Consider the following 24,298-nt stretch of genomic DNA (forward strand, 5'->3'; position numbering starts at 1 on the left):
AACTACATGTGACTCTACAATTATCTCCAACTGAAATGCTTTTTTCTTAAAAAAAAAAAAAAAGATGGAAAGGTGAATATAAGCAATGTTTGATGCGGGAAGTGTTTGCCTTTTTCCTCATCATGTGAGTATTTAATTTGAAGGTGGAAGGAAATGCAATGGGTACTATTACCAGACAGCACTTTATGAATGTATGTATTTATATATTTATTCTTAAATTACAAAAGCAAAATAATACATATGATAAAAGTTATAATACATATGATAAAAGAGAAATACAGTGATACAGTATTTAAGATGAAAAGTAAATGTTCCCTTTGGAGCTCCATCCTCATCCCACCCCCAGTCCTGCTCCCCCAAGAGGAGCCACATTTTAAACATTTCCATTTTTAGTTCCTGGGGAGATTCCCATCACAATCCTAATAGGTGTGTGAACTCTTGATTTATGAACTGCAGAGGGCATGCACTGAGTCTCTGCTGTGCAGGATGGCACATTTAGTGCACCAACACCATCTCCCATCTCCCTGTTGGTCTCCTGATTCCACTAGTTTTTTAGGTTTTGGTTTTTTATTACCACTTTCAGCTCTACTCTTCTACTGCAAGACACCACCTTCTCTCACCTGTGTTAAACTACTTGAAACAGAATCAACTAGAAACAAATATAAACATGTTAATTCATACTTAGGTAGCATACATATTCATATCTATACTTTTGGCTTATCTGTAACTTTAATAGCTTAGATACCTTATGACACCTAAGGATATTTTTCTAAGATCACAAATAAAATCTCAGGGATATGGACAGACTCTAGCTACCCAGGACATTTTGAACACCCTCTGTGTGGGAAATTTCCTGCCTTGTGTTTCCTGCTCGGAAATTTGCTTTCCTAGCCTCCCTAGACATGGATGTTAGAGTCCATGCATGTGATCAAGCACGGACAAGCATGGCACGTTGATTTGGGACAGAGCGGCACACGGAGGGAGGTACTACGTGGAATCGGTTCTGGCAAGGGTGATAGAGAGACACGGAGCTTTGGGAGGAACCTGAGGCAGTGACTGCAGCAGTAGCGTCCAGTGCCCAGTGTCAACCATGGCAGCTGCAGGGACTGTGCCCAGCTATCGTAGCAGTGGGGCCAGTAGGTCCTGAAGACACAACTAAACTGCATGAGCAGATGCTCAGTTGGTTTCTTCAAAATGGGAAGGGAGGCAAAAATTTCACAAGTAGTTGCTGGTTTGCAGCATTTCCACATGCTGTAGGATGTGCCATCACAAGACGTATCTGCCAGCTGGTACCCTGGCTAGCAAATCCCATAATGTCAGTTCAGTGCCTTACTTCTTTTGCTACAAGTTACTTCTATGGTCAGAAGTATTGTTGTACTTCTGACAGCGAAGAAGGCTAGTAAGGATCTATATGGTGCTGCTGGCAGAGGCATGGCAGGAAAGAAGGGCAAAGCAAAATCCAGAGTTGATATCTTTTCTAGTGAGGCCAAGTCATTGGCCCTTTGCATGATGAAAGGGATCCAATGTCATCGACCCTCTACAAGAGAGCTGGCTGTTTCCCTGGGTTATGGTGCCCTATGAGGGATCAGGAGTGATCACTAGTGATGGCAAACTGAGTCCTCAGAAGAGGTGTAGCCAGATGGAACTTGGCGAGGTCCATGTTGTTAAGCCATGCATGCCCCCTACTGGCCACTTTGTTCATGAACCACTGAGCAATCACTAGGAGAAGAAAGAAGCTGGTGATAACAGAATGGGTTCTCTTGTATTTGAATACTGAAACACTATTCGCAGTGAGGGCCCTTGGGTGTAACACTACCTCTGTGGCCCATTCTGAGCGATCATACACATTCCTCTCCCCCAAATCTATTTGTCATCTATTTTCCAATCTAATTACTTCTAAGTAATTACTTCTCTGACCTTGCAGCCAAAGTAGTAAAGCAGAGCCCATGCATCCGTGTAACTCCCTACCTCTAGCCATTTTTTCCTTCCAGGCAAAGAGGACTAAAAAGATAGACCACTCAAAATCTTGCACTCGAGAGCATTTCCCTTCCCCTCTTCATCCCTAAATGGGGCTGTGCTACTGTAACTGTCCTCTTTGGGTTTGTGCCAGCATATTGGTCAGAGCCATTTGTGAACCAGGTTTACACGTTTTCCTCCTAAGTCAATGGTGATAAGGCCCCCATGAGGTTTCCAAGAGGCAGGACCCTGGGAGTGTGGGCGATATATTTGCCAGACAGCAGATAGGTCTTTGCAGGGCTTGAAGTAGGTGAAAAGATAACTCTTTAATTCTCCTGAGTTCCCAGAAAAATAAATGATACAGTTTCATGCCACTTTGCTTTTGTTTTCTGATCAGGCACATGCAACAAGAATTTTTTTATCTGCTGTTTGGATACTTGCTAATTATAAAGCAGGAGCCACCAATTTTTTGTACTAATTTTATCTTGTCAGACAAGATTTTTAAGAATAAAAGACATGTAGCTTTTCTTTTCCAGATCACTTACCATTTTCCCCCATAGTTTTCTGAGAGAATGGCTATCATTCTTTCCACTGATCCCAAAATGGCTCGATGAATGATCACAGGATTCTTCTTATCATCCCCATCCTTACTAAAAAATGAAAATTATATATGTAAGTATTTTCTTAAGATTCAGTGATAATTTTGTCTTCTTACCTTATATTTAACTTATTTTTCTAAAGTAGGTAAAATGATGGATTCCTCATAAATCATCTTCAAGCATATAATGTTCCATTTATTAGAAACAAAGGGTTTTTTTCAAATTATCGTATCTTCTACAAACCAAAGGGAAAGGAAATACATTATCCAGTAAAAATCAAGGTGGTATTATATCACTATCTCTATTACATCTACTGATTCTCTTTATTCTAAACTACTGGCTTACATCATTTTACTAACAGGGACAGGCAATCTTGCAAGTCGTAATTTTTTTAGATTAACTTTATTTTGAACTCTGGCTTACTTCACCAGTACTCGATTGAACTGTGTCAAAGATACTGAAAAATAAAGGAAACAGGTTTCTGTATCTAAATTCTCATTTTCTCATAAACATTAAAAATAAATCATGGGATGAATTGTTTTGTAAGTTATAAAGATAGAAAATGAAATAGAAAAAAATTTGTATGGCTGTAATTAGTGAAGTTGAATGTCATTTTACATGTTTAATGATACTTCTTTTTCTTCAACTGCCTACTTGTGCCCTTTGTCCACTGACTAGTGGAAATTTGGGGGGGGTAATTAACTCATAAACATATATGTGTAAATGTATATTTTGTATATATAGTAAACAAATATATAAAGACATGTTAAGGAAATTAACTCCTTTTCTAATAAGCAAAATTGAAAATACTTTTTCCAAGTTTATTTATTTACTTGTTATTTGCCTATTTTGGTACTATCCTTTCTATGATAAGTTTTTAATCTTGGAGAAGTCAAAGCTATCTATCATTTTCTTTATGAATTTTAACATTAAGGTTATATAATAAAGAACTTTCTCTCCCCAACATAATAAAAAGACTCACCTACATTTTCTCCTACTTTGATGGATTTTTAAAAAATAGTTTATCCAGCTTTAATTAACTTTTCTATCTAGAGTGAAAAATGGAATTTCACATTTTCCTTCCAAATGGATAGCCAATTGTCCCAATGTTATTTATTGAACCCATCCCCTCCTCACAGATTTGAAATGCCTCCTTTCTCATGTACTATATTCTTTCATAAGTCTGTATCTGGGCTATATTGCTTCATTTATAAATAGCACTATTTTTTTTCTAATTTAAAAATTTATTGTGATATATATCATTTGTAGTGAAGACTGTTTCAATCGTTGATATCTACTTTAAAGAATATTTTTTAAAAATTGTGCTAAAAATATATATAATATTACCAGAACCTTAAAATGGACTCCTCCCCAATCATAGCCCCCTTCCTCCATCCTTGCTTTTCTTTGGGGTTTGGACTACCACTTAGTTTCTAAGCAAACCAAGCAGCAAGTACATGCACGCCCAGCTGTGTAATGTTGGGGTAGGACCACCACCGTTGCGGGGAGACTCCCCAGAGAAGAGGCGCTGAATGGAGTCCCGGACTCTCTTCCTGTAAACTTCCCTGAGAGTTCACAGGAGCCCCTTCCAGGCGAGTCAGCATGAGTCCAGGGGCATGCAGGCTCACCACGGTCAAGGTACCGGCAGGACACTGGTGTGGACCAGGTCAAGTCATCGCACAGCAGCACAGTCAGGGAAGTGGCCATCAACATTGTCTGCTTCTAGGTCACTTAGCAATCTCTACAGCTGGGCGGGGGGGATTGGGACGGGGAGCACCAAAGCAGAGTGCTTCGGGTTCTTCTCACAGCGTTTTGACTATAGATTTAGATGAGTATTTTTGGATCTCTCCCCCATGAACTGTATTTGTTTTGTTTTGTGACTGTCTTGTTTTCTCAAAACAAAAGACTGTTTCTCAAAACAAACTACTCTGTTTGCTAATCTTTGTTCTTTTACTTCTAAAACTTTTTATTAGAGACATTGAAAACATATACAAAAGTAGAGAGAATAGTATAATGAACTCCGAAATAACCCTCTCCCAGCTTCGCCAACATCAACTCACAGCCGATCTTGTTTGATCCAAATGCATCTCATTCCTGACACTATCCACCACCCATATTGTAAACCTCATTCTTCAAAATGTTTCTGATGTTTGTTCCAAAAGTTCACTGGTCAAATTCCCTTTACAGACCTGAAATCTTCATGAAATGCACCTTACATTTACTGATTCTCTCCTACCTTTCAGAAAAAGTTGGAAAAAGCAAATTATGACTATTAATTGTAATGAAGTAAGTCACCCCAAGATCTGTGCACACTTAAGACATAAATTTCACATTATTGCAATAAATGTAACATGTGACACTTACAAAGTTCTTCTGAGAAAATTTTATCTAAAAATTCTACCAGCTACTAAAGGTTAGCTACTACTAAAACACACACACACAGCAAACAAACAGAAAGAGAGAGACCCATTCATTAAACTCACTTCAAATGAGTTATAACTGGATATCGTCATTGCTAGTCATTTCTAAGAGTCATTACAGACTGGCTGCAGGCCAAAGCCTCTGTCTAGATCCCACAGAAAGCTTTGGAGTGGGGGTAGCTGGCTGAGTCCAGTCCTTCTCTGATATATGAACAAATAATTCACGCCAGGAACTGAAACCAGCATGGTATATTCCTGAATGTTACATATGTTTCTTCTGTGTAGGGAATGAAAGAGAAGTAGGATGATCCTTCCACAAGCACATGGGTACCAGGAATTTCTGTCCTATCATTTATTTTAAAAGAATTAAGGACAGGGAAGCCTTAAGAAGGGCAAAAAGTGACCTAAACTATGCCAACGCATCTATACTTTCAGATAAACATTAGAATTAACATGAAATTTGCCCCCCCCCCAATAATCCCAGTGGATTTAGTTGGAATTACATTAGATTTATAGATAAATTTGGAGAGAATTAAATCTTCATAATATTGATTCTTCCCATTCCAAGAGTGTAGCATGAATCTTCATTTAAACAATTCTTTTTTTATGGCCTGTGATAAAATTTTATGGTGTATACTTCATATAAATATTATATATTTATTATTAAGTTTATTCCTAGATATTTTGCATTTTGTTGTTGTTGCTTCTAAAATGTTTTTTCCATTGCAATTCCTAGGAGATTATTGCTAATATGTATGAAAGCAAATTGATTTTTTCCATTTTAACCTTATTGCTAGCTACTTTACTTAACTCTATATTAGTTTTGATTTTCCTCCATTTGATTCTGTTGCATTTCTAGACATCTTAACATCTACGAATAATGATAATTTTATCTCTTTATTTCAAATATTTGTACTCCCAAAACAATTTTAAGTAACAGTAGAAATAGGAGGCATATTCACCTTATTCTCAACTAAGTTGAGATGTCATCGTTGTTTTCCAATAAATATTCTCTATCATAATAAGCAAAATACTTTCTGTTAATCTCACAGGGATGAATGTCAAATTTTATTCAATGCCTTTCAGCACTGCTGAATGTAATGAATGACAATAATATATTTCTTAATCTTAACCATTATTGCTTTCTTAGGAAAAAACCCTACTTGATCATGGTAATGACCTTGATGCTCCCCTCATACCTAAGCCATGAATAGATCACATCAGTTCTACCTCCAAAATATACCCCAACTATCTCCACTTCTTTCATCTCTATTACTACCACTTTGTTCTGTCATCATCTCTTACCTGGTCTACAGACCAGTGCTGCCCCTTTTGCTCCCCTACTCTCCATTTTCCACACAAAACCTAGGATAGATGGATTGATGGCTTGGCTGATCTGCTTCTCCTCCACACCCTCCTTGCATGGTCAGTAGTGTTCAAATTTCATTGAACAAGTTGGGTTATTTTAGCAGAAGGTCCCCCACCTCTCATTCTTTTTGTTCATTTTAGTAGGTTTTGGAGAAAGATGGTTTTGCAAATATGAACTTTAGACACCATCTTTCCCAAAGGGCCCAAATTTATTTTTGAAAGGTCTGCGTGTTCTCCTTTATTCTCTGAGCATTTTTATTATTCTCAGGTCTTGGTGTAACTCTGTATGAAACACTTCACCTATTCCTTCAGCTGTTTAACTTCTCCCAGGCCTAACTCTTAGTGTAGCTCTATAACTCGTAATCAAAACAGAAGGTGGAGAATCCAAAATAAAATAAGACTTCTGTTGCTTGGACATAAATTGAGATTAATCCATAAAATCACACATTCTGGGAAAATGGTAGTTGTTCATTTATTCTAAGAATCTTATTATGAAAATATTCCATTAAAAATTACTGGATTTAAAACATGCCAATAAGTTTTCCTCTTTTGCCTTTATTAATAATGTTGAGTGAAAAAGAACTCAACACATTATCTTATCAACACTACATCTAAATTGGACATGGTGAGAAGAGGAGAGTTTACAGGAATGTTGTTGTGATTTTGTGTAATTCACATCAGGGGAATGGTCTTTAAAAAGAAGTTAGTTTCAGGCAAAATGAAGTAAACATACTCTACTCTAGCTCTCTCACTGAATGCAAACAGAGGTCCTGGAGAGAAGGTAAGGAGCAGCTACCTGAAGACTCTGAAGAGTGAATCGTGACAGGTAGATTGCCAAAGAAGCCCAGAACGTGAAGTACCACCAAACCAGCAGTTAGTCTCCTGTAATTTTGTCTTCCAGTATTGTGTGGCCTGGACTCAAAGACAGCCCACCAAGAAGTACCCACCAGATGCAGACAGAAAAAGCATCAAGAGAAATCCTCACTTTCTGGCCAAGAGCCAGAAAAATAACTCCTGAGTTTCAGAAAGCGTGAGGGTGTGGGAAATCCTGGCTGTTTTTTCCCCATTTTTGCTGTTCTCTTCTCCCCAGCTCCCAGGCATTCCCACAGTGGCATGAAGACTAAACAGGCACCTAAAACTCTGAGGAATGGGATCTTCTCTCTGACCTGAAAGGCTATGATCCCAAGTACATGGGGTGAATCTCTGTGGCTTTCTCTCTCTATCTCTGGCCTTCTGATGCTTTGTCTCTGACAGGGATATAGTCATGAAATAGAACATGGCAGAGTGGGGAAGCTAAAGCCCCAGCTTTCTGGCCACAGGACTGTAAAAAGAGAATTCAGGGAACCAAAAAGTATCAGGGAAATCACAGAGAGTAGGGGGCACAAAAGAGCTATCCCATAAAGTAGCGTATCAACTCACCTGGCCTCACTTCTGAATTGCACATGGATAGATCTGACTCTAAACAGCATACAGAAGGCTTGAGAACTGAACTATGGAACTTGGCCACTGGGTGCCACACACAGAGAACAGCTCTGAATATTACCGTTATGGCTTTGGAATGGAACTGTCATGGGAACCACAGAAGAGGGGTTGGAAATTACAGCCTGAGCCTAACCAGGCAGACTGACTATTAAAAAAAAATCAACAATCTCCTTAGGACTTAAACAAGACCCAGCATCTCAAAACATAATATTAAAAATGTCTGGGCTGCAATACAAAACTACTCTGCATATTAATCACCAGGAAAATCTCAATTTATGAGAGAAAAGACAACAGATTCCAACAGCAAGATGACACAGATGATGAAATTATCAAAGACTATAACGCAGCTACCATACCTATGCGCTAACAAGTAAAGGTGAACACACTTGAAATGACTGGAAAGATAAAAGTCTTAGCAAAGAAATAAAAGGTATAAAGAAAAGAAATTGCAGAACTAAAAAATACAATGATGGAAATAAACAATGCACTGGACGAACACAACAGCAAAGGAGATGATAGAAAAGAGTCAGTGAACTTGAAAAAGAGTCAGTGAACTTAAAGACACATGAATACAAAGTATCCAATCTGAAATATACATATATAGAAGAAAAACTGAAGAAAACATAAACAGAGCCTCAGGAAACTGTGGAACAATAACAAAAGGCCTAATATTCATGTCATCTGGGTCCGAATAGGAGATGAGAAATTGTACCGAAAAAATATAAAAAAAACAATGGCTGAAAACTAATTTTGGCAAGAGATATAAACTTACAGATTCAAGAAGTTTAGCAAACTCTAAAAAAGATAAACTCAAATAAATCCTCACTCAGACACATCATAATCAAACTGCTGAAAATTAAGACAAAGAAAACAATACTGAAAGCAATAAGAGAAAAATGAAATATAACATATAGGGAAAAATAACTCAAATTACTGCAGATTTCTCATCAGAAACCATGGAGGCCAGAAGGACACAGAACTATATTTTCAAAGTGCTGAAAGCAAGTAATTTTCAACCCAGAGTTCTATACTCAAAGAAAATATCCTTCAGGAATGAAGGTGAAATGAAGACATTCTCAGATGAAGGAAAACTAAGACAATTCATCACAAGCAGACCTGCTTTAAATGAATTGTTAAAGGAAACACTTCAGATGTAAGAGAAATGATACCAGAGAGAAACTTGGAACATCAAGAATGAAGGAAGAGTAATAGAAATTGTAAGTATCTGCGTAAATATAACAAAATATTCTCCTCCTAAGCTCCTTAAAACATGTACAATGGCGGAAAGCAAAAATTGTAATATTGCTCGGTGAGGTTTTCATTGTATGTAAAATGTAGTATGTATGACAACTATAACACGAAAGAGGGAGGGTGGAGGCGCCTTACGTGGTAGTAAGGTTTCTACGTTTCATCTGAAGTCATAAAATATTAATTCTAAGTAGACTGTAAAAAAGAAAGTATATATACTGTAATTCCAAGAGCAACCACTAAAAAACTATACAAAGGGATATAGTCAAAAACTCAATAGCTAAATTTAAGTGTAATACTAAAATATATTCAAATAATAAAAAGAAAATAGGATAAGGGAAATAGAGGAATGCAAGATAAAGAACAAACAAATAACAAAATGGCAGGCCTAAATCTAAACATATCAATAATCACATTAAAAGTAAATGGTCTTACCAGCATCTAGATCTTCATTTCTAAATATCATTCTCCAATATTGTATTTATTGCATTTTTCAGTTCTAAGATTTCCATTTTTCATTGGAAAAATGGCTGATTCACAAGTCATGTCAGAGAAAATACAAGATGAGCTGGCAGCATCTTGTAGTGCCAGTGAGCAAAGAAGTGCTTAAAAAAAAAGGAAAAAGGGAAAAGGATGGGGTACGTCAAAGGGAACAAGAGCCAACACAAAAGAGTGCCCACTGCCAAAGGCTGGCACAATTTGAGCAAGAGAACTTTAAAATGTACTATTTTATTATAACCCAAAATGTAAGATGAATATTCACAAGTCTCTACTGATATAAATAAATGATGGGATAGATAAACAAATGAAGAAGCAGCAAATCTTCCTTACAGAAGAATTCCAAATAATAAGTGTAGATACTCCCCTCTCCAGGAGGTGAAGCTTAAGTGTAAGCTTGAATTTTTGTTAAACTTAATGACTTGGTTCCAAAGAACAGATTACGAAAGGGGAATAACAGTAACTCTACAGTGGGGAAACCCAGCAAACGTTAATTTAACCAAGTGATTGAGGTTAACATCATGGGTTATAAGTCATATTGGTACCACGCACCTTGATATAATAAGCCACTCTCAAAAGGTTACAGTATGATTCCATGTATATGACATTCTGAGGAAGGCAAAACTGCAGAGATGGAGAACATATAAGTGGTTGCCAGGAGCTAGGGGTGGGAGGAGAGTGTAACTGCAAAGGAGCAGCATAGGAGTTTACTGGCACGAGGGAAACATAATTGTGGTGGTAGTCACACCATTCTACACGGATGGTAAAACTCATGGAACTGTACACACACATACACACAAAGTCAACTTTACTGCGTGTTAAGAAGATTTTTTGGTTTGCAGTGATGAAATTGCCTTTTTTCCTCTGCTTTCCCTGGCAAATACCTCATCCTCAAGACATAGATCCAATGTCAGCTCTTTATGAAGTTGTCCCCCTCCACCTCAGGGAGAGTTGGCAATTTGGATCACATTTTCATGGTACTTTGTTCATATCTCTAATCTTATGCTTATTTATCTTCCTGCCCCCACTAGACCATGTCCTGAGAAAATTCAAGTTGCTCTCCAACTAGATTATAAGCACATAAACATATGTTGAGTACATTGCACATAAACTAAACATTCACTAATGTTTGTTTTTGTATTGCTAATGCTCGAATGACAAATAATCAGGATATTAGTACTACATATTCCGTCACATTCAATCACTCACCTAACATACGTAAGATTAAATCTAATAGGTAGTTGGAAGTCCAGCTGAATTGTAGCACATTGATGGTATCTGCCAATAGCATCCTTGATTTTTATATCAATCTGTAAATTAAATGATGTTTGTTTAGAGACAGTTTTTATTTTTCTTTTAAATTTTATTCTTTTTGAAACATATAGTCTACATACTTTAGGGCCATAAAATGCTCCATCTCCTGGGTTCATCTTCCATGGTTTTCCAAATTCCATCAAGCTATTCTGTAGTTGCTATTTTTTTTAAAGAAGAGAACATTTAAGACTTCTACTTATTGTACATTTTATCTTTTCTCTCATATAGTTCAAAAATTGTTGTTATAAATCTTAATTACATTCTATTTTAGTTCAACATATATTTATTGAGTATCTGTCGCATTCAATAAACTACTGAGCAAGGACTACAAAAAGATCATTAAGATGTTACTTGCTCTCAAGAAACATACACATTTTAATTGGGGGAAAAAAGATAACTTACTAAATCGTTCCAGTGAATTCCAGGTAAGCATTAGAAAGGGATGCTTTTGGCACTCCTGCCAAGGCAAACCCCCTCACCCCTATGCACTTACCAGCTCCTTGTAGGTGGGGGCTCCACAGATTAAAAGGCGTGAAAGCTTTGACCTTTCTCCCTCATCTACTCTGTGTTTAGCTGGGTAAGAAGACCAGGGGCAGGGCAGGCCTTGCCACCTCTCTCCTGCTTTTCCTCTACCTCTGTACATGGAGCTGGGGAGTAGGGCTGTCCTTGATGATTTATAGGGGTGTGGGAGCAGGAGGCCCACTTTGGTCTTTAGACTAACCACATAAATTCTTTCCAGTTAGCTTGAGGTAAAGATGCTCAGCACTGAAGGTGAATATATATAAATGTTAATAAAAGGGTTCTTTGAGTCTTTGGCTATTCCCTGTGAATAAAGCTTCTTTGGGAAGCTTTGGGGCGCTCCCAAGTCCTTGCCCAGAATACTGTCAAAATGCCACCCAAACTCCTGTCATCTCCTCAATATATTGGTGCCCATGAGGGGGACTGACATTTGGGAGTGAAGTACCTGACAGTGAAGTCAAAGCAGTGGTGGTCTTTTGGGGCCAAATATAGAGTTATTAAGAAAGCTGACTCTTGGGATTTTTTTAAGCTTTTCCATGATCACAGTCAGAGTGGGTCAGGAACTGGTCTTGGCTAAGATCCCAGGAGGCTCCCTCCTGGGCCTAATCCTACTGAAGCAACTTCCCTTCTACTTAGGACCAGAGAAGGCCACCACCATAGAGCACTTCACAAGCTAGGAGGCTACCCTCCCCCTTCCTCTGTTTCTGAAAGGAGGAAATACACTGGTATATGTTCACAGAGAAAATGAGACTCTGGTACAGCAGGTAACTAAGTGATGGAAAGAATTTTGGGCGTCTCAGGGAATTAAAAAGCCAAAAAAGGCCAGGTTTTGAGGAAGAGCATAAAGCAGAGGTCACTGTGCCTCACCGGGCCTCTGATGACACAGGGATAGGAAGGCCCAAAACAAGCGGCCAAGGCTAAGAAAGCTTTTGGTTTATGCAAGGTATGGGAGAAGTGCACGTGTAAGGGGAGCCTGAGCCGCTGCACCTCACAGGACACGTCTGTGGACACTGGTGTGGCCTGCCTGGCACCCTGGTGAAAGAGAAATCAAGATCTCCTTTTCTCCGCTGCTGTCTGTCTCCTTCCCCAGGTAAACCAAGTCACTGGCTCCCAGTAGCACTGGAGGTCTACACTGTGGTATGTGCTGGGCTCTGGACACGTTACTTTGCTTGAAATTGTGTGAGTGTGGGGTTGTAATGTTCTTAGGGATCTTAATGACTCATGGCAACTCTGGAAAAGTGGGACAAGGGAGAGACTCGGATTGGGGTTAAGGAGCTGATGGCTTTACATTGGTTGCAGTGGTAGAGGCCAGACCAGAGCTGCTGAAGATGGAGCGAGAGGATTTTTTCAAAAACCTATGAAAATGGTTATTAGTGACTGGCACTAAGAGAGTATAAACAAAAACCTGATATAAATTTGAAGTGTGAAACAAATGGAAGATATTATTATTATCACTGTTTCGGAGAAAACTGGATAACTAGATTCTGCAATTGCCCTCTTTATCCGGGAACCTCCAATTTAAAATTTCTATTGCAAAGCATTGCATCCTCATGCAAGATAATCGCAGTCCCTCAGCGATTTCCATATTCACAAAAATGAAAGGCGAGCACCTAGCTTCTCCATACCTTCTCAGCTTCATCCCAGAGCCCAATCTCTCCTAAGAAGTTTTCTGGTCTTGTTGACAAATTTAATTGAAAGGAGAAGCCAAATGTTGAGTAAACAGATTGCAAAAACTGCAAACACCCCTTTATTTCTTCTTCAATCTGAAATTAGAGCAAATGAAATATTTTTAAAAGAACACTAACTTAAATACATTTATGGCATTTTTTAAAATAAAGAGAATTCTCCATGTCAGATAGAAATAAAGCATGTTGTTACTACAGAGTTCAGTCAATGACACTGTTTTGGTTGTTCATCCATTCCTTACTCAAGTATTCACTGAATGCCCACCAAATGCCAGGCATGTGCAGGCTGCCAGAGGCTCCCGTCGAGTGCAGGGGTTGGACCAAGAAGCAGGCAGGGGCACCTCACCGTGAGCAGTGCCGCAGGGAAGGGGAAGGGCAGCTGTCCAGAGGAAGTGATGGCCAACCTGCAGCCAGAGGGTAAGTTAAGAGTTCTCTGTGGAAAGAGAGGGCAGGAGCTCTCTGAGCAGAGGGAATACTGAGGGTGAAGGCCCAGAGGACAGAGGAGCAGGCTAAGGTGGGGAGCCAGAGGGAGCTGCCATGGGACTCAGCTGTATGTGATGGGGAAGAGGGGCACAGAGGGGAGGGTGGTAGGTGATGAGGCTAGAGGCAGGCAAGGGGCAGAGAAAATTAAGTGCTTTCAAAGCCAGGGTAATGTCTGCACCTTTTAGCCTGAGAGCAATGGAAAACCACTGAAGAGTTTTCTAGTAGGGGACTAACACCCTCCGCTTTGTTCTTTTGAAGTATGGGAAATAGATTGGCAAGACTAGAAGAGAGGCCCATTAGGAAGCTGGTGGAGTCATTCAGGAGCGAGATGAAACAGAGAGAAGCACCTGGAATGTAGGAAATTTGATGCATTTGCAGGATATCAATCCTGTCATTCATTAGCAGATAGTAACTGCCCCACGTACTAAGCACTGTGCTGAGTGCTGGGAATTCAGGACTGAATAATATATTTAAGGAGAGTGATCAATAGGGCTTGTGATAAACTGGACATGAGGAGTGAAAAGTAAGGACACCTGGGTTCCTGGCCTGGGTGGCAGAGAGGATGTTGGTGCATCCCCAAAAGTAGGAGGAAGCAGTGTTGGGGGGGGGGGGTAGAAGAGGGGTCGATTTCGGACTTGGCAAATGTGAGGGTGCTTGCGATGGCCATGCAGCCACGTCCACCAGGCCCTGCAGGATTGAGGTCTGGAGCTCAGGAGGGAGGGCTGAGATGCAGGTGAGACTGGGGGCTGAGCTCAGAGCGTAACTGAAGCTAGAGAAAGTGCAGAGTGAGAAGAGCAGAGCTGGGGGCTGTGAGGCTGAGAGAGGGCATCTCTGAGAGGGGGAAAGGACAGCACAATTAAATGCAAACCGGATGGGGTCAGCAAAAAGAGAGACTTTTAGGAGAGAGAGCAGACAAGCAAGGATCTGTGTTCTGTCACCATGGATTAGTTTGAATTTTCTAGAATTTTTATCAGTGGAATCATCCTCTTTTTGGTCTGGCTTTTTTCACTCAGTATAATTATTTCAAGACACACCCATGCTGTTGTATGTATCAATAAATCATTCTTTCTTATTGCTGAGTAGTTTTGCATTGGATGGATATACCCCAGCTCCTTTATACATTCGCCTACTATTGGGCATTAGGGTTGTTTCTATATTTTGGGTGTTTTAAATAGAGCTGCTATGAAGATTTGTGTACAAGTTTTTGTACGGACATGTGCTTTCTTTTTCTTCGTATGGACCTGTGCCCTTTTTTGGGGGTGGGGAAGGAGTAAGATGGCTTGGTCATATTGTAGATGTGTGTCTAACTTTTTAAGAAACTGTTTTTCAAAGTGATGGTATCATTTTACATTCCCATGACCACTTCCTCCACATTCTCAACATTTATTATAGTCAGACTTTTTAATTTTAACCATTCTAACAGGCATAGAGTGGTAGCTCATTACGGTTTTAATTTTCATTTCCTTAGTGACTGATGATCTTGAATACCTTATTCATGTGCTTATTTGCCATCTGTCTATCTTCTAGGTAAAGTGAATGTTCAAATCTTTTTGCCATTTTTTGAAGTTAAACTTTTTATTTTGAGATTCACATGCAGTTGTAACCAATAATATGGTGATCCTTCTACAGTTTACTCAGTTTCCCCCAATAACACCATCGTACAAAACCACAGTACATTATCATGACCAGGATATCAACAAAGATACAAGACACAGAACAATTCCATCACCACAAGGAGACCTCATGTGGCCATTTTATAGCCACACCTACTTCTTTCTCATCCTCACCCCTCCTGGAAACCACTAATCTGTTCTCCATTTCTACGTTTTTGTCATTTCAAGAATGGAATGGAATAGAATCAACATACATAAACTTTTGGGGTTGACTTTTTTTCATGCAGCATAATTCTCTGAAGATTCATCCCAGTTGTTTTGGGTATCAACAGTTTGCTACTTTTTATTGTGGAGTATTATTGCATGATATGGATGTACCACAGTTTAACAATTCTCCCTTTGAAGGACATCTGGATTGCTTGCAGGTTTTGGCTATTAGTAATAAAGCTGCTATGAACACTCATGTACATATTTTTGTGTGAAGATAACTTTTCATATCTCTGGGATAAATGCGTAGGAGTGCAACTGCTGGGTCATACAGTAGTTGCATGTTTAGTTTAAGAAACTGCCAAACTGTTTTCCAGTGTGGCTGCATCACTGCTGTACCCAACAGCAATGATGAATGATAGCAGTTTCTCCACATACTTGCCAGCATTTGGTGGTGTCATTATTTTTTTAGTCATTCTGACAGGTATACAGTACTTCCCTAATAGATAATGATATTAACTCTTTTTATATGCTTATTTGCCATCTATATACCTTCTTTGGAAAATGTCTGCTCATGTTTTTTGTCCATTTTCGAAATGTATTTTTTATTATTGTTGAGTGTTGAGAATTCTTTATATATTTTAGATACTAGTTCTTTCTCAGATATATAGTTTGCAAATATTTTCTTCCAGTCTGTAGCTTATCTTTCATCCTTTTAATAGAGTCTTTCAAAGAGCAAAGGTTTTAAGATTTATGAAGTCCAATTTATCAATTTTTCCTTTTAGGATTGTGCTTTTGATGTCAAGTCTAAGAACTATTTGTCTAGCATTAGACCCTAAACATTGTCTTGTATGTTGTTTTTTTACAGTTTCATAAGTTTTACATCTTATATTTAAGTCCACTGTATTAGTCTCAGTTCTGCAGAGAAACAGAACCTACGTGTGTGTGTAAAGAGATTTATTACAAGGAATTGGCTCACGTGGTAATGGAGGCTAAATCCCAAGATCTGCCCCCAGCAAGCAGGGGAGCCAGGAAAGCCAGGGGTGTGAGCTCCAGCCCAAGGCCGCAGCAGGAGAAGACTGCTGTTCCAGCGCGAAGACACTCAGGCCTTTTCATTCAGGCCTTCAGTGGGCTGGATGAAGCCCACCACATTAGGGAGGATAATCCGCTTTATGCAGTCTATGGATTCAAGCGTCAATCTCACAGAGATTATAAAACTATCAATTATAAGTTAATCTCATAGAAACACCCTTATAGACACACCCAGAATAATGTGTAACCAATTATCTGGACACCCCATGGCCTAGTCAAACTGACATACAAAATGTTAATTTTTGTGTCCACATATTTGTGTCCATCATATCCACAATCCATTTTTAGTTAATTTTTATATAGGTTTGAAGTGTAGGTTGAAGTTTTTTATTTTTTGGCCCATGGATTTCCAATTGCTCCAGCACCATTTATTGAAAGGCTATCCTTCCTCCATTGAATTGTTTTTGCACCTTTGTCAAAAATAACTTTGCTATACTGTGTGAGCCTATTTCTGGATTCTCCATTCTGTTCCACTGGTCTATGTTTCTACTCCTCTGCCAAACTCACACAGTCTTGACTATTGTAGCTGTGTAAGTCTTGAAATGAAGTAGACTGCTTCTACCACTTACTATTCCTTTTCAAAAACTATTCTAGTCTTTGCTTTCCCATGAAAATTTTGGAATAATCTTGTCTACATCTACAAAAAAATTTTTGCTGGGATTTTGACCAGAAACTGCATTAAACCTCTATGTCAATCTAGGGAGAAATGACATCTTTACTACACAGAGTCTTCCAATCTGTGAACACAGAATGTCTGTTTATTTTGAACTTCTTTGATTTCTTTCCTCAGCATTTTGAAGCTTTTAGCATACAAGACTTTGGTATATTTTGTTAGATTTCCCTTAAATGTTTCTTTCTTGAGTGATTACAAATGACATTGTAGTTTTAATTTCAGCATTCACATGATTATTGCTAGTATAAGGAAATACAGTTGATATTCACAGGCAGACCTTATGTTCTGAGACCTTGTGGAACTCACTTATTAGTTTTAGCAGGTTTATTTCTTGAGATTTTCTATGTAGACAATCATGTCATTTTTAATAGGAATAGTTTAATCCTTCTTTTCTAATCTGTATGCCTTTTATTTCCTTTTCTTGCCTTTTTGCACTGGTTAGAACTTCCAGTACTATGTTGAATAAGAGGGACAGGAGCAGACACCCTTGCCTTGTTCCCAATTTAGGGGGAAAGCATTCAGTATTTCACCATTAAGTACAATGTTATCTCTGGCTCTTTTGTAGATGCTCTTTCTCAAGTTGAGGAAGTTCGCCTCTATAGTTTTCCAACTGTTTTTATTATGAATGAGTGTTGAATTTTGTCAAATTATTTTTCTGCATCAACTGATATCATCATGTGATTTTTCTTCTTTAACCTGTTAATATGGTGGATTACACTAGCAGATTTTTGAATACTGAATCAGCCTTGCATTCCTGAAGGCTAAACCTACATCGCTAATGATGGATAATTCTTTTTATATATTGTTGAATTCTATTTGATAATATTCTGTTAAGGTTTTTTGCATCTGTATTTCTGTGAGATACTGGTCTGTAGTTTTCTTTTTTTGTTCTATCTTTGTCTAGTTCTGGTATCAGGTAATACTAGCTTCATAAAATGAACTAGGAAGTATTCCTTCCTCTTCTGTTTTCAGAGTAGACTATATAGAATTAGTGTTAATTCTTTAAATGTCTGATAGAATTCTCCAGTGAAACCATTTGAACCTGGACATCTCTTCTTTGGAGATTTTAAAATTACAATTCAATTTCCTTTATAGTGATAGTGTTCTTCAAATGATCTATTTCCTGTTGGGTGACCTACAGTAGTCTGTGCTTTTCAAGGAATTAGTCCATTTCATATAAGTTGTTAAATTTTTAATGTGTGTAGAGTTGTTTACTATATTCCCTTATTATGCTTTTTATTTTTTCAGGGTCTGTAGTGATATCTTCTATTAATTCCTGATATTGGTAATTTGTGTCTTCTCAATATTTTTCTTTGTCAGTCTTGATAGACATTTGTAAATTTTATTAACCTTTTCAAAGGTTTATTAACCTTTTCAAAAAGCCAGTTTTTTGTCTCATTCATTTTTTCTATTGTTTTTCTGTTTTCAATTTCATTGATTTCTGCTGCAATCTTTATTGTTTCCTTCCTTCTTATTGTTTTGGACTTGTCCCTTCTTTTTTCTAGATCTTGAGGAGGGAGCTTAGATTACTGATTTGGGACTTTTCCTCTTTTATAATATACACATTTAATGCTATATAGTTACCTTTTAGTACTGCTTTTGCTCTGTAGCATAAATTTTTATATGTTGTATTTTCATTTTCACTCTGGTCAATGTATTTTTTTCATTTCTCTTGAGATTTCCTCTTGAACCCACAGATAATTTAGAAGTGTGTTTTCAGTTTCCAAGTGTTCAGATACTTTGCTGTTATCTTTCTTTTATTGATTTCTAGTTTAATTCCACTGTGGTCAGAAAAAAACAATTTGTATGATTTTAATTTTTTAAAATTTGGTTAAGGTTTGTTTTATGGCCCAGGATATGGTCCATGTTGGTATATATGTTTTGCATGCATTTGAACAGAATGTGTATTTTGCTGTTATTGGGTGGAGTGCTTTATAAATGACAAATGAGATTCTGTTGATTCTGTTTATTTCTCTTTTCAGTTCTATAATTGTGGATTATAATATTTCGTGGATTCAAATATTTTGCAGCTCTGTTGTACGGCTTTTATACAGTTAGGATTGCTATATCTCCATGATGGATTAACTCTCATCATTATGTAATATCCCTCTCAGTCTTTGGTAATTTTCTCTGAAGTCTACTTTATCTGATATGAATATAGCAGCTCTTGCTTTCTTTTGATTAATGTTTTCATAATATCTTTTTCTCCATCCTTTTACTTTCAACCTATTATGTTATACCTGAAGTATGTTTCTGGTAGACAGCACATAGTTGCGACATATTTTTTAATCACTCTGCCAATCACTATCTTTTAACTGGTTTATTTACACCATTTACATTTAATATAATATGTTAGGACTTAAGTTTCCCTTTTTTCTTGTTATTATTTACTTCTTGTACTCTCTTGTTATGCATTCCTCTATTTTCTTTTTCCTGCCTTTCTATGGGTTAATTTAACATTTTTTTAGAATTTCTCTTTGACTTCTCTTTTTTTTTCTTTAGTGTATCTCTGTGTATGGCTTTTTTTAGTGTTTTTCCTAGGTATTACATAACTTACCACAGTACACTGATGTCATCATTTTACTAGTACAAGTGCAGAAATTACTTCCCTTTACTCTCCTCCATTTATAGTATAATTTTCTTAAATATTTTCTCTACATATGTTTAGAACCATATCAGTAATATAATTTTTGATTCCACTACTAAACAAAATTCAGAAAACTCAAAAGGAAGAGGAAAATGTACTATATTTACCCATTTTACTTTTACAATTGTTCTATCTTCCTTTCTAATGTTTGAAGATTCCTTCTGTCATTTCCTTTCTGCTTAAAGGAATTCCCACAGCCATTCTTTTAAGGTAAGTCCAATGTCTTGATTTTCCCTTCATCCTTGAAGGGTAGTTTTTCTGGATAGAGAATTCTGAGTCAACAGTTCTTTCGGCATTTGAAAAATGTGCCACTTCCTTCTGGCCTCCCTAGTTTTTGATGAGAAATCTGCTGTCATTCAAATTTTTTTTCTTAAAGGTAATGTGTCATTTCTCTCACTGCTTTCAAGTTTTTCTCTTTGTCTTTAGTTTCAGAAATTTCATCATGATGTGTCTTAGTGTGGATTTTTTTTTATTTATCCTGGTTGGAGTTTTCTCAGTTTCTTGAATCTGTATGTTTATGTCTTTTGCCAAATCTGGCAAGTTTTCAGCCATTAAGTCTTTGAGTACTTTTTCACCTCCACCCTTATTTTCCTCTTCTTCCATAACTCTGGTGACATGAATATTAGATATTCTGTTATAGTTCCACTGGTCTCTGAGATTCTGTTCATTCTTCTTTCAGTCTCTTTTCTTTCTGTTTTTCAAACTAGGTCATTTCTATTGTTACCTTCAAGTTCACTGATTCTTTTCTCTGTCTCCTCCATTCTGCTCATGAATCCATCCACTGAGCATTTTATTTCAGTTCTTAAATTTCCATTTGCTTCTTCTTTATGTCTTCTGTTTCTTTCCTGAGATTTCCTATTTCTTTGCTGAGGCTATTTTTTCATTTGTTTCAAGTGTGTTTGTAACTGCTAAAGTCATTTTTATGATGCCTTCTTTAAAATTTTAGTCAGATAATTCTAATATCCCTGTCACCTCCACATTAGAGTTCTAGATTGTCCTTTTTCATTCTAGTTGAGATTTTCCTAGTTCTTGAAAAGATAAATGATTTTTGATTTCTGAAATCTGGACATTTTGGGCATTATGCTATAAGACTTTGGATTTTATTTAAACTTTCTGTTTTAGCTATCATCCACTGACTCTGCTCCAATAGAGAGAGGACAATACTGCCTGGTTACTGAAAGCTTGGAGTTGATGCCTAGGTTTCCCACTGGGGACCCGTGATGGAGGCAAGGGTTCCTCATTACTGCTGGGTGTCAATGGGAGTTCTGGCTCCCCACTAGGATTCCCCTGATAATGCTTTGGCTGGGAGAGGTAGGAGTATCTTGTTACTGCTCCTCACATGGCCTTTACTGACCACATAGGGTGCATGGCCTCTTTACTGTGGGGTGGTGGTAAAAGTCTTGTGTCTCCACTGGATCTCCTCTGACGCTACTCAAGCAGGAAGTGGGAGAGGCACCTTGTGACTGCCAGGTGAGAGTGGAACTCCAGGCTCCCACATGGTCTCCATTGACACTACAGGATAGGGGTGAGGATAGGGGTCCTTGTTAATTCTTAGCAGGAATGTGCAGAATTGGTATTACTTCTTTTTTAAATGTTTGGTAGAATTCGCCAGTGACTCCATCTGGGCCTGGAGTTTTCTTTGTGGGAAGGTTGTTAACTGCCAATTCAATTTCTTTAATAAACATAGGGCTACTCAGGTTATCTATTTCTTCTTGAATGAAGTTTGGTAGTTTGTGTCTTTCAAAAAATTTGCCCATTTCATCTAAGCTGTCAAATTTACTGGCATAAAGTTGTTTATAATGGTGCCTTATTATCTTTTTAATATCTACAGAATCTGTAGTAATGTCACTTCTCCTGTTCCTAATATTTTTAATTCATGTCTTCTCTTTTTTCTCTAATCAGTCTGACTAAAGGTCTATGAGTTTTATTGATGTTCTCAGAGAACCAGCCTTGGTTTTTACTGATATTTTGTATTGTTTTTCTTTTTTCTATTTCATTGATTTCTGCTCTATTATTTTCTTTCTTCTGCTTACTTCTGATGTAATTTGCTCTTCTTTTTCTAGTTTATTAATTGGAAGCTGAGGTTACTGATTTGAAACCATCTTTCTTTTCCAATTTAGTGCTATAAATGTTCCACCTAAGTGCCATTTTAATGGCAACTCACAAATTTTGATGTGTTGTGTTTCCTTTTCATTTCATTTGTTATATAATATTTTCTAATTTCCTTTTGTTTCTTCTTTGACACATGGGTTATTCAGCAAGTGTGTTGTTTAACTTCCAAATGTTTGGGAATTTTCTAGATAGCTTTTTGTTATTGACACCTACTTTAATTCCATTGTGGTCAGAGAACATACTTTGTATGAATCAAATCCCTTTAAATTTATTGAGACATTTTATGACCCAGAATATGGTCTATCTTGGTAAATGTTCTGTGTGCACTTTCAAAGAATGTGTACTCTGCTACTACTGTTGGGAGTATTCTATAAATGTCAATTAGGTCAAACAGTTTGATAGTGGCCCTTTGCATGACAATTTGAATTTGAATTAACATGAAAACTTGAAAAAGTAAACTTTAACTTCTAGGCAATAGTGAAAAACAAAAACATCCAAAATTCTAACAAATCCCTTAAAACATTCCACTTAACATATTTAAATTATTATAATTGGAGGAAACTTAAAAGAAAAAAATAATAAATTTCATGTCAAGAGATTACTGATCTATGACCCAAATTAGAGAGAATCACAAAATGTTAGAGCTGAATGAGACCTTAGAGACTAGACCAGACATCTTATTTCACAGTGACTCTGAAAGACAAGAGATGTGTCCAAGGCAACACACTGAATTTGTGCTGACCACGCTTCACCCTGTATCATACCTGCTCCACTGTGCAGAAGATGTGAGCATCATCCTGCTGGAAGCGTCTAACTCGGGTCAAGCCACTTAAAGTTCCCGACAGTTCATTTCTATGAAGAACTCCAAAATCAGCAAATCTAATAGGCATTTCCCTCCAAGATCGTGGACGATGGGCAAACATTAGACTAGAAAAGATGCAGTAACACATAACTTTTACTCAGCATAGAGAAAATTAAGTAATTATCTAAATATTAGTAAATTTCAATTAAGTCTCAAGATTTGTAAACACTTTGTTCTGGTTCTTAGATCACCAGTTTAAAAAAAATTTCTTCACCTATGAATTATTGAACCTTGAACTTACAGCACTGTAGTGATCTGAGAAAGAACTCTGTCTATTATCTCTTCCAGAAATGCTGTTCCTGATTCTCATTCACCAAGTGAATTTCCACTTACTGTTTACAATTCATTTCAAAGGCTACTTCTTAAGTCAAGTCCTCCTGGACGCTTCCCTAGACAGGGCTAGGGTAGTCTTCCCTTAGGTCCAAGAATACCTGGAACATGCCACTATCTTGACACTAGTCTTACTTTTTTATAACTGACTACCTATATATCTGTTCCTGCCCCACTCCTCTCTTGAGCTCCATGATGAAATGGACTGTGTCTTAATCACCTCTGTATTTCTAGCACAAGGCATTGTAAGCATTAACTAATATTCTCTGTTGAATGAAAGACCTCTTCTGCAGAAAGCACTCCTGGCTCCCATAGCCCATCAGCACTGAGCCACTGTGGTCCTGCTTCCTTATTCTGAGGCATGAAGACACAAAATTACATTCTCTACTTTCATTCAGGCTTTCTTATCATTATAGTTGAAATCACAGGCTACAGCCTCAAATGACACCTAATGGGAAACTAAGTTAAGAGGTTGTTAACACAACTGTTTTAGAGAATGCAAAGCACTAGGTTAGCCTCCACCTTCTGTTTAAAAAGAGAAGTTACAGAATATTTATATATCAGTTTTTATAAAATTAAATGTAAACATATACTTTTTACATGCTGTCATCATGAAGTTGGACTTCTTTCAGTCTTTACTGCAAAGGGCAAAGAGCTTTCTTCAATGTTCAGAGGTTTGTTTTAGTAATTACCTTCTAAGGTCAATTTACTTGAAACTACGTATGTTGACGATACAAAACTACAATAGTTGGAAAATGTTTTGTGGAGAATTGTGTCTGTTCACTTCTAGTTGTCAAATCTACTTGTCTTACAAGGCTAAATTTGCATACCATGTAACTTTATGATAATTAAATTTTTTCATAGAATATAAGACAGCATTGATTCTAAGATGTACCATTATTTTCTGTATCACTAAGAAAGAAAATAACCCATTAATTAAATTATGACATAATGCTACGATGCTATGAATTATAAGATGCATCCCAATTTCAGGGATGTTGATATACGGGAGGAAGCCACATCTTGGAATCAATTAAATCCAGTAACCCATTGATTATGATTTCACTCATAATAGACCCAAACAGCATATAAGAACTAAATGTTCTGTAAACATGTATATTTGAAGTATATTACTGTTAGGAAGACAAACATTATAATAATTTATAAAGTTGATACATAACATTATCCTC

At 37.4% G+C, this 24,298-nt stretch overlaps 1 protein-coding gene across 1 annotated transcript in view; it reads right to left on the minus strand.

The window, feature by feature from the left end:
• TARS3 (threonyl-tRNA synthetase 3) overlaps positions 1-24,298 on the minus strand; it is a 65,892-nt gene that overhangs the window by 4,031 nt on the left and 37,563 nt on the right. Inside the window, exons 12-16 of the mRNA XM_023651556.2 lie at positions 22,681-22,843; positions 13,030-13,167; positions 10,966-11,043; positions 10,781-10,881; positions 2,502-2,606 (exon numbers count right to left, since the gene is read on the minus strand). Of these exons, the coding sequence (XP_023507324.1) occupies positions 2,502-2,606; positions 10,781-10,881; positions 10,966-11,043; positions 13,030-13,167; positions 22,681-22,843 (585 nt within the window). The remainder of the gene's footprint in view (positions 1-2,501; positions 2,607-10,780; positions 10,882-10,965; positions 11,044-13,029; positions 13,168-22,680; positions 22,844-24,298) is intronic.

Source organism: Equus caballus, chromosome 1, assembly GCF_041296265.1.
Source record: "Equus caballus isolate H_3958 breed thoroughbred chromosome 1, TB-T2T, whole genome shotgun sequence".
Lineage (NCBI taxonomy): Eukaryota > Metazoa > Chordata > Mammalia > Perissodactyla > Equidae > Equus > Equus caballus.